The 11,570-nt window shown below is 42.2% G+C and overlaps 1 protein-coding gene across 3 annotated transcripts in view; it reads right to left on the bottom strand.

Annotated features, from left to right (window-relative positions):
* Positions 1 to 128: 128 nt before the first annotated feature.
* Positions 129 to 11,570, bottom strand: part of LOC110504376 (protein ITPRID2) — a 57,196-nt gene continuing 45,754 nt past the window's right edge. For all 3 annotated transcript variants that reach the window (XM_036974825.1, XM_036974826.1, XM_036974827.1), the window contains 3 exons: positions 8,868 to 9,365; positions 4,594 to 4,727; positions 129 to 4,288 (listed from right to left, as the gene is read on the bottom strand). In XM_036974825.1, coding sequence (XP_036830720.1) covers positions 4,611 to 4,727; positions 8,868 to 9,365 — 615 coding nt within the window. In that variant the 3' untranslated portion in view covers positions 129 to 4,288; positions 4,594 to 4,610. The remainder of the gene's footprint in view (positions 4,289 to 4,593; positions 4,728 to 8,867; positions 9,366 to 11,570) is intronic.

Raw genomic sequence — 11,570 nt, 5'->3', positions numbered from 1 at the left:
CACATACAATAGTTATTGCATTAATCCAAACGATATTATAGCCTTATATGCTTGAATTGGACAGCATTGATGAAATACCAACGCTATAATAGGTGTGTTGGAAAAACGACCTGCTCCCGACACCCATAATTCATGAATAAGATTTATTTGATTTCATTCATCATTAATGTAACCACAATGTTCAAATACATACAAATAAATAACATGTTTATTTGTGGATGATGTAGTAGTCTGCAAGGACTGACCAAAACTTCAATTTAAGTGAAGTGGCAAAACAACAACATTCTGACATGCAGTCCTCAATGAGGACTGTGATGAACCATAAATAACCATAAATGACCCATTTCTCTGTGTCTGGCATCTGTCTAGGAACGGCAGATGATCCAAACTAGAATGAGAAGACAAAACACAGTATGCTGATGTAATGTTCACAATGTGTCAACGTGCTGTACACAGAGAAACCATAATAAACAATATAAAGGAGCGCTTAAGAGAAAAGTAATAACCTCAGCAACACAGACCTGTTATTAACACCACACCAAGTCAAACTGAGTGACACACAAACAGGCCCACAGTCCCAGTGCCCATGGTTGGGGCAGTTCTGCGTCTCAAATGGCACTTTATTCCCTACTGCACTACTTTAGACCCTGGTTAAAAGTAGTGCACTATGTAGGGAATAGGAGGCCATTTGAGACGCAACCCAGTGTGTTTTCGCCTTGCCGTCAATGGTGCCCATTTATGCTCAGGGATCATTCTGTGCCTCTAAACACGTACGACCTAGGAACACCTGATACCTCTGGAGGAAATGCCAGAGAATTAGAGGCAGGGGCTGGAGGTGTGGAGCGGGCCGGACAAGCGACTGGGTGCCACCTCAGGGGTGATGCACAGTTCAGCATATAGGGGAAAAGAGAAGTTATAAGCTGCATGTTCGTCTGTGCTTGACCATTAGTAAGTACAAGTAAGCTACAGATAAGTACAGATCATCTACAGCTATGTAGTAAGTGGGTCATTCCACCAAATTAGTCCCTTTTGCATTCCTTCAATGTTTTAGGTGCACCAATATTTAATTTTAACAAACATTATGTACATAATTTGTCCAAACCGGAAACAACAAGTTTAATTGGGTTGCATCAACTACTGCTTTTAAAAAGCACCACTTAAATGTATGCATTATACTCATTTTACACCTTTGTCCTGGGTTGTGTTCATTAGGGTAACAATTGAAAACGTTATTTTTAAAGATTCTACAGAAAGTAAGTCCAAATCAAATCAAATTTAGTCCCTGCACGATCCAATCAATTTTCCTCTGTTTGGTGCCTAATGAATACGACCCAGATGCGTGTTTTTGTTAGTGTCTCACATTAAAAACAAACAAAAATTCATACCTGTATTTCTTATCTTAAATAGACGTTAAAAACCACTAAATGTATTTGTCCTGAGATATTTTCTTTAAAGGGGTAATAGAGACAGACAGGTGGCCTGAACTGGAGAGTAGAAACACAGCAGAATTAACAGTATCTTGTCTGATAGAGATCGATATAGTCTTTTTACTAATGATATTTTCAAGTTCAGAGACAGTGAAATGTATTGCATAGTTAGTTCCAGACCTGGGTTCAAATACTTTATCTGACCTTGCCTGGCTTAATGAGCCATTAGAATATTCCCAAAACGGTAAACCCTGCCCATCTGGCACTACAGGCAAGCTGAGCAAAACAATCAAAGTATTTAAAAGACTTCAAATAGTATTTGAAACCAGGTCTGATTAGTTCCTCATAGAGATGGCATTAGAAGAAGAGGGCATGGTAATTTACAGCTGACACTAAATTCCCATACAACCATAATCATCTTCTAACTCTATTTTTCACCTTTAGGACAAGAGATGCACCCTGATCCACATCTATGTGCTTAAATACAACCCATACACAACGTCAGGATCATATCATAACATAATAACAAATGTCACCAACAACCAGAGACGGAATTGGAGAAAAGTCACTCTGGGAACTTACTGATCTTAGAATTTACCGTAAAGTAACGACCGAGTGAAAATATAACTTTTAAAAGTTTATATTCTGTTAACTCATATCCCCCCCAAATTGTTGACTCTTCCTATGCTTATATGTTGCCAGCATTAATTGAAAAAAATAAAACACAAAAATGCTTGCCATTTCCTCATAGAACATGATGTCATCTCCATGAGGAGGAGGAGATAGCCAATCAGCGGTCTACTAGCATTAATATTTTTAATGACCGGGTATATGCCCACACCATTCTTTTGTTGGGGTACACCCATAACATTCCAACACAGAAAAACTGCTTTTTAACACACTTAATAAAAAAAATAGAAGGACAACTATTTAGCTCATATTGTCAGTAATTATAGGTCATGTTTCACTGAAATCTGGAAACACTGGGCAGTTAACTTAAACACATTTTGTACATGTCAAAATTATTTTACTTTGCGAACTCTAGTTCACCTCCAATTACACCCCTGTCGACAACACATGAGTAATGCAGTAGTTATTCTGAGTGTTTGAAATAGGACGGTTAAGACAGAGAACAAGACAGTTCACTATAACAGCAAGTACACAGCAGCATTAGTGTCTCCAAGGCACACAGCATACACGTCTTAAGATACAAGGGAACTCATTTATAAACCTTTGGCAGGTACAAAATAAATCTCAAAAAATGTGTGTGCCAATTTTCACACAAAAGTTGGCATTTATAAAAACTGAACTTGATGTAAAAACGTGCTCACCTTCTCGCAGACTTTAGACAATGCTTATGCAGATTCTAGTGGTTGAAATATTGTATTGCAAGCAGGCAAGTACATTTATATTTTGTGCAAATGGAGGATATGGACACGCTTATGAATAACAATAAACAGGTTAATAACAAGATGCAATCATTTTCCGTTAGTGAGTAAAGAGAAAATATATTTAGTTTATCTTTGCATTTTAAAATAATTAGACAATCATCTATCTATATCCCTGGCTACTATGTATTATTTATTTCCATGATCATTGCATAATCAATTCCTCACCTTTTCTGTGATGGTGTCATACTCACGAGGTAGCCTATATCGGGCAACAACAGGAATAGCATTCATCTCATATCTGCTTTAATTGGACCCACTTCACAGTAGTAAATAGATAAGCTATTTCAAGTATTTTGCTCTATGCCATCCGATCCAGAGCGCAGTAGTATTAACGGTGGAACAGACGGGTTGCAGGTTACTTCTGTAGCCCACATCTGAATACTGTAATTTAACATTTTTTGAGTAGACAATATTGCATTTATACACATAATATATATTTTCATAACTATTGCAGAATAAATTCTTCACCTTTTCTGGACATTATTGGTCCATATTTCTGAAGTAACCATAGCCTACAAAAAATGACCATGCGCATCTCTCATTTAATTAAGTCTATTAGATAAGCTATTATTTCAAGTATTTTGCTCTACGCATCAGAAAGGAAGCGGGTTTATAACTAAATTAAAATTTACCAGGTGAACAGGTGCATTGTAGTGTGCATGTCTACCACTGTAAGTAGAGAATGTTTCAGAATTCGAGGGCAGTGTAGCATCGTTCAGAGAAAAAGTCATTGCAAAACATTAGGCCCAATTAAATTAAAACGGTCTGCTTACAGCTCAACAGCAATTTGCAATAGTTGTCGTCTTTCATTAACTTTTTGTCTATCAGATAGCCTAGGCCTACAGCAAATGTCATTGCAAAAGTTTAACATTCTGCAATCACCTCCAAAGACATTTGATCAAGTTCGCTATTGCTATTTCCTTTAGAAAACTGCTCAAACACTTCGAAAGTATACAGCGAATAAGGGCGTTTTTGTCACCATAAAAGGTAGATGGGCGTTTTTCAGACAGAGTACTGATGCTCTTTCACTCACAGTTTCAGGACGGGTGTGATTTATAACAGTAAACATATGTATGCCAAGTTTATAAAACTCTATTTTTGTATGTATGCAGTCTTTTCAGAAATGGCACATGCAGATATTCAGATATTTAGTGTGAAATTTACGCAACGGTTATAAATGAGGCCCCAGAGTATCTGTCAGTCAGCAGACTACTGAGGAGAAGAAACCATTGAAATAAAAAAAAACTCTACCTATATGGTTGAAAACACAGTGTTAAGGTATCTGCCATCATCAGACTCTCTGGAAATAGTAGAAACAGTGGTAAAAAGGTTGTTGGGCTGTTCAGTGTATGGCTTCACCAGTGTTCAGGTTGAGTAGAATGGGTAGACTTTACCAGTGGTTATCTTCAACTGCAGGAGAAAACAACAACACTCTTTACACATTGAGAAATAGAGGTGCTAGCCGAAAGCTATAGATGTGCCAGCGGATAGCTGAATCGCAACAGGTCTATATGGCTCGAAGAACCAATTTGTACAAGTGTATGAAATGAGCTGAGCTGAGCTCCACTGGATCAGGTATGGTGGATTGCTACAGGGATTCTGGTTATGGCAGGGTGTAGATAACATGAAAGGATCTTTATGGCTTAGTGAAGAAATAGAGATTACTTTCAGTATGAACAGATAGCGTCTCTTCCCAAAGAATGAGAGACACTCACCTCAGATGTAGGACCTGTCAACAGTCTAACAGGGGGTATTCTCTGGCCAACACAGGTGATCGTCGTGGAGATACGGCCGCCAGGAGCTCACTGGCTATCTCCTGTCGGATCTCATCAGCAAGGCTCTCTTTGATCTGAGGTAGAGGACAGAAGTTACACAGTGAGACTAATCAATTAGATTGGATGTTCTAGCTATGTCTGAATCCTGGCTTAGGAAGACCACCAAAAATTCTGAAATTTTCATCCCCAACTACAACATTTTCAAACAAGATAGAACTGCCAAAGGGGGCGGTGTTGCAATCTACTGCAAAGATAGCCTGCAGAGTTCTGTCCTACTATCCAGGTCTGTACCCAAACAATTTGAACTTCTGCTTTTAAAAATCCACCTCTCTAAAAACAAGTTTCTCACCGTTGCTGCCTGCTATAGACTACCCTCTGCCCCCAGCTGTGCTCTGGACACCATATGTGAACTGATTGCCCCCCATCTATCATCAGAGCTCGTGCTGCTAGGCAACCTAAACTGGAACATGCTTAACACCCCAGCCATCCTACAATCTAAGCTTGATGCCCTCAATCTCACACAAATGATCAATGAACCTACCAGGTACCTCCGCAAAGCCGTAAACACAGGCACCCTCATAGATATCCTAACCAACTTGCCCTCTAAATACACATCTGCTGTCTCCAACCAAGATCTCAGCGATCACTGCCTCATTGCCTGCATCCGTAATGGGTCAGCGGTCAAACGACCTCCACTCATCACTGTCAAACGCTCCCTAAAACACTTCAGCGAGCAGGCCTTTCTAATCGACCTGGCCGGGGTATCCTGGAAGGATATTGATCTCATCCCGTCAGTAGAGGATGCCTGGTTTTTAAATGCCTTCCTAACCATCTTAAATAAGCATGCCCCATTCAAGAAATTTAGAACCAGGAACAGATATAGCCCTTGGTTCTCCCCAGACCTGACTGCCCTTAACCAACACAAAAACATCCTATGGCGTTCTGCATTAGCATCGAACAGACCCCGTGACATGCAGCTTTTCAGGGAAGCTAGAAACCATTATACACAGGCAGTTAGAAAAGCCAAGGCTAGCTTTTTCAAGCAGAAATTTGCTTCATGCAACACTAACTCAAAAAAGTTCTGGGACACTGTAAAGTCCATGGAGAATAAGAACACCTCCTCCCAGCTGCCCACTGCACTGAAGATGGGAAACACTGTCACCACTGATAAATCCACTATAAATTGAGAATTTCAATAATAATTTTTCTACAGCTATCCACCTTTTCTACTGCTTTTTTTCTATTGCTTTCCACCTGGCTACCCCTACCCTGGTCAACAGCACTGCACCCCCCACAGCAACTCGCCCAAGCCTTCCCCATTTCTCCTTCTGCCAAATCCAGTCAGCTGATGTTCTGAAAGAGCTGCAAAATCTGGACCCCTACAAATCAGCCGGGCTAGACAATCTGGACCCTTTCTTTCTAAAATTATCTGCCGAAATTGTTGCCACCCCTGTTCAACCTCTCTTTCGTGTCGTCTGAGATTCCCAAAGATTGGAAAGCAGCTGCGGTCATCCCCCTCTTCAAATGGGGGGACACTCTTGACCCAAACTGCTACAGACCTATATCTATCCTACCCTGCCTTTCTAAGGTTTTCGAAAACCAAGTCAACAAACAGATTACCGACCATTTAGAACCTCACCATACCCTCTCTGCTATGCAATCTGGTTTGCTGGTCATGGGTGCACCTCAGCCACGCTCAAGGTCCTAAACGATATCTTAACCACCATCGATAAGAAACATTGCTGTGCAGCCATTTTCATTGATCTGGCTAAGGCTTTCGACTCTGTCAATCACCACATCCTCATCGGCAGACTCGGCAGAGTCGACAGCCTTGGTTTCTCAAATGATTGCCTCGCCTGGTTCACCAACTACTTCTCTGATAGAGTTCAGTGTGTCAAATCTGCTGTCCGGACCTCTGGCAGTCTCTATGGGGTTCAATTCTTGGACCGACTCTCTTCTCTGTATACATCAATGATGTCGCTCTTGCTGCTGGTGAGTCTCTGATCCAACTCTACGCAGACGACACCATTCTGTATACTTCTGGCCCTTCTTTGGACACTGTGTTAACAACCCTCCAGGCAAGCTTCAATGCCATACAACTCTCCTTCCGTGGCCTCCAATTGCTCTTAAATACAAGTAAAACTAAATGCATGCTCTTCAACCAATTGCTGCCTGCACCTGCCCGCCTGTCCAACATCACTACTCTGGACGGCTCTGACTTAGAATACGTGGACAACTACAAATACCTAGGTGTCTGGTTAGACTGTAAACTCTCCTTCCAGACCCACATCAAACATCTCCAATCCAAAGTTAAATCTAGAATTGGCTTCCTATTTCGCAACAAAGCATCCTTCACTCATGCTGCCAAACATAGCCTTGTAAAACTGACCATCCTACCAATCCTCAACTTTGGCGATGTCATTTACAAAATAGCCTCCAATACCCTACTCAACAAATTGGATGCAGTCTATCACAGTGACATCCGTTTTGTCAACAAAGCCCCATATACTACCAACCATTGCGACCTGTACGCTCTCGTTGGCTGGCCCTCGCTTCATACTCGTCGCCAAACCCACTGGCTCCATGTCATCTACAAGACCCTGCTAGGTAAAGTCCCACCCTTATCTCAGCTCGCTGGTCACCAAAGCATCACCCACCTGTAGCACGCGCTCCAGCAGGTATAGCTCTCTGGTCACCCCCAAAACCAATTCTTTCTTTGGCTGCCTCTCCTTCCAGTTCTCTGCTGCCAATGACTGGAACGAACTACAAAAATCTCTGAAACTGGAAACACTTATCTCCCACACTAGCTTTAAGCACCAGCTGTCAGAGCAGCTCACAGATTACTGCACCTGTACATAGCCCACCTATAATTTAGCCCAAACAACTACCTATTTCCCTACTGTATTTGATTTGATTTATTTATTTTGCTCCTTTGCACCCCATTCTACTTCGCACATTCTTCCACTGCAAATCTACCATTCCAGTGTTTTACTTGCTATATTGTATTTACTATATTGTATTTACTTCGCCACCATGGCCTTTTTTTGCCTTTACCTCCCTTATCTCACCTCATTTGCTCACATCGTATATAGACTTGTTTCTACTGTATTATTGACTGTATGTTTGTTTTACTCCATGTGTAACTCTGTGTCGTTGTATGTGTCGAACTGCTTTGCTTTATCTTGGCCAGGTCGCAATTGTAAATGAGAACTTGTTCTCAACTTGCCTACCTGGTTAAATAAAGGTGAAATAAAAAAATACATAAAATAAAAATTAATCAATCAATCGTCTCTTTGATAGGAAGGGACAGAATAACTAATTGACTACACTCAAACAGAAGAAAATGCAGAGAAACAAGGAGGTGCCTCAGTATCAGAACTTGACCAATAAGAAATGCTTGTTTTTCGTTGCATAACAGAGTGCTCTAATGAACACAGCCCAGGATTGGCAGTACACCCTGTTCTGTTGGTGTAATAAGGGCTTCATAAATAGTTGATTTTAAACTGAGATTTTTGAAACACAAAACACACATCTCTTATCCCTCAAAATAACTAAAGCTGGAATCCTTAATGGTGAAACTGCTATTTTCATTTGCAACATTACAACAACAAGTTACTGCAAACAACGAACACTGTTTTTTCCCCTCGGACATGAATTTTCACACAATAAAAGAGCAAAATATGTACAGAATTTGTTTTACCATGCTGCACGACGCTCCTCAGCCCGGCAAAAAAAAACAATAACAATGGCGGTTGGGAGGCCAGTGGTGTCGTTTCTCCTTACTGCAGATTCCATCTTTAAAGCCCTGCCAAACACGGGCATCAGACCACTGACTAAGAAGTAGTCCTAAGTTATAGGTTCCTGTGGAATTCCAATTTCCTTTTGAAGCTTCAAAATGTGGTCCATGTGCCCCCTCCCAAGCGCTTAAATCAGCTCAGTGAATGATTTTTCATGAGCGGAATCGTCTTTCAATAAGGATGTAGTAACCTTGTCCCGTCAGCCAAGGACATAATAAAACATGTCCTGGGCGATATTGGCATTGTTATTGCACCTCAAACACAAATACTGGCAGGCACTGGGCAGGGTCCAATTTGAGCACTCATAGTTCAGTGAAGGACAAATCTTAATGTTGTCCCGTATTCTAAAATAGAATAGAATCTCAATGTTGACCTTTATTCTAAAATAGAATCCTAGAACACACTGAGCTCACTTACCTCCTTGATGAGCTGCTGTAGCTGGGGGTTGTTTGCCCTTCCTACAACTAATCTTCCTCCTCTTCCTCCCTCCCTACCCCTCTCCTCTAGCAGGTGAGGGTCTACAGCTGCCCCTCTTCCTCCTCTGCCCTCTTCCTCTCCTTGCGCTCGATCCTCTGGATGTTGCTCTCCTGTCAGTGCCTTGTCTATGGCATGGTCCTGGGCCTCTAGAGGACTGATCTGGCCCTGGGAGAACCCTGTGGAGGCACCAGGCCGTGGAGGGGGGGCTGGGGTGAGGGAGATGGAGGTTCGATACACCTCTGTCTTCTGGGGACCAGGGAGGGGCAGCTCTGAGGTGTGGGAGGGGTCTGGGTGACATCCGGTGGACCTCATTGGACTGGCTGACCTGGAGGAGCGGCCTGAGCGCGGCGTGGGTGCCATGCTTGGTCTGCTCTCTGCCCCACCCTCGTAGCCCAGCTCTGTCTGCAGGTACAGCGGTTCCATCAGCAGGTTCAACATCTGGAGGGAGAAACCACACAAACCACAAGCATGACACAGTGAATTGCGACAAGTAAAACCTAACGATGCATTCGGAAAGTATTCAGACCCTTTCCCTTTATTTTTCATTTTGTTACAGCCCTATTCTAAAATGGATTAAATAACAAAAAATCCTCAACAATCTACACACAATACCCCACAATGACAAAGCCAAAACAGTTATTTTTACATTTTTGCAAATGTATTAAAAATAAGTATTCAGACCCTTTGCTATGAGACTCAAAATTGAGCTCAGGTGCATCCTGTTTACCTGTGGTAAATTCAATTTATTGGATATGATTTGGAAAGGCACGCACCTGTCTATATAAGGGCTCACAGTTGACAGTGAATGTCAAAAACCAAGACATGAGGTCAAAGGAATTGTCCGTAGAGCTCCGAGACAGGATTGTATTGAGGCACAGATCTGGGGAAAGGTACCTAAACATTTCTGCGGCATTGAAGGTCCCCAAGAACAGTGGCCTCCATCATTCTTAAATGGAAGAAGTTTGAAACTACCAAGACCAAGACTGACCGCATGGCTAAACTGAGCAATTGGGGTAGAAGGGCTTAGGTCAGGGAGGTGACCAAGAACCTGATGGTCACTCTGACAGAGCTCCAGAGTTCCATTTGTGGAGATGGGAGAACCTTCCATAAGGGCAACCATCTCTGCAGCACTCCATCAATTAGGCCTCAGTGGTAGAGTGGCCAGACGGAAGCCACTCCTCAGTAAAAGGCACATGACAGCCCGCTTGGAGTTTTCCCAAAAGGCCCCTATAGGACTCTCAGACCATGAGAAACAAGATTCTCTGGTCTGATGAAACCAAGATTGAACTCTTTGGCCTGAATGCCAAGCATCACATCTGGAGGAAACCTGGCACCATCCCTACAGTGAAGCATGGTGGTGGCAGCATCATGCTGTCGGGATGTTTTTCAGTGGCAGGGCCTGGGAGACTAATCAGGATCCAGGGTAAGATGAACGGAGCAAAGTACAGAGAGATCCTTGATGAAAACCTGCTCCAGAGCACTCGGGACCTCAGACTGGGTCGAAGGTTCACCTTCCAACAAGACAACGACCCTAAGCACACAGCCAAGACAACGCAGGAGTGGTTTTGGGATGTCCTTGAGTGACCCTGCCAAAGCCCGGACTTGAACCAGATTGAACTAGAGGTCGACCGATTAATCGGAATGGCCGATTAATTAGGGCCGATTTCAAGTTTTCATAACAATCGGAAATCATGGGTTAACTGCCTTGTTCTGGGGCAGAACGACAGATTTTTACCTTGTCAGCTCGGGGGATTCAATCTTGCAACCTTACAGTTAACTAGTCCAACGCTCTAACCACCTGATTACATTGCACTCCACGAGGAGACTGCCTGTTATGCAAACGCAGTAAGCCAAGGTAAGTTGATAGCTAGCATTAAACTTATCTTATGAAAAACAATTAATCAATCAATCATAAATCACTAGTTAACTACACATGGTTGATGATATTGCTAGTTTATCTAGCGTGTCCTGCGGAGCATATAATCGATGCGGTGCCTATCGTTGCTCCAACGTGTACCTAACCATAAACATCAATGCCTTTCTTAAAATCAATACACAGAAGTATATATTTTTAAACATGCATATTTAGCTAAAAGAAATCCAGGTTAGCAGGCAATATTAACCAGGTGAAATTGTGTCACGTCTCTTGTGTTCATTGCACGCAGAGTCAGTGTATATGCAACAGTTTGGGCCACCTAATTTGCCAGAATTTTACGTAATTATGACATAACATTGAAGGTTGTGCAATGTAACAGGAATATTTAGACTTATGGATGCCACCCGTTAGATAAAACATGGAACGGTTCCGTATTTCACTGAAAGAATAATCGTCTTGTTTTCGAGATTATAGTTTCCGGATTCGGCCATATTAATGACCTAAGGCTCGTATTTCTGTGTTTTATCATGTTATAATTAAGTCTATGATTTGATAGAGCAGTCTGACTGAGCGATGGTAGGCAGCAGCAGGCTCGTAAGCATTCATTCAAACAGCACTTTAGAGCGTTTGCCAGCAGCTGTTTATGATTTCAAGCCTATCAACTCCCGAGATTAGGCTGGTGTAATCGATGTGAAATGGCTAGCTAGTTAGCGGGGTACGCACTAATAGCCTTTCAAACGTCACTCGCTCTGAGACTTGGATTGGTT

The sequence above is a fragment of the Oncorhynchus mykiss genome, chromosome 3, assembly GCF_013265735.2.
Source record: "Oncorhynchus mykiss isolate Arlee chromosome 3, USDA_OmykA_1.1, whole genome shotgun sequence".
Classification (NCBI taxonomy): domain Eukaryota; kingdom Metazoa; phylum Chordata; class Actinopteri; order Salmoniformes; family Salmonidae; genus Oncorhynchus; species Oncorhynchus mykiss.
Note: the sequence above shows the minus strand (reverse complement) of the source record. Positions and strands in the feature narration are given on the sequence as shown.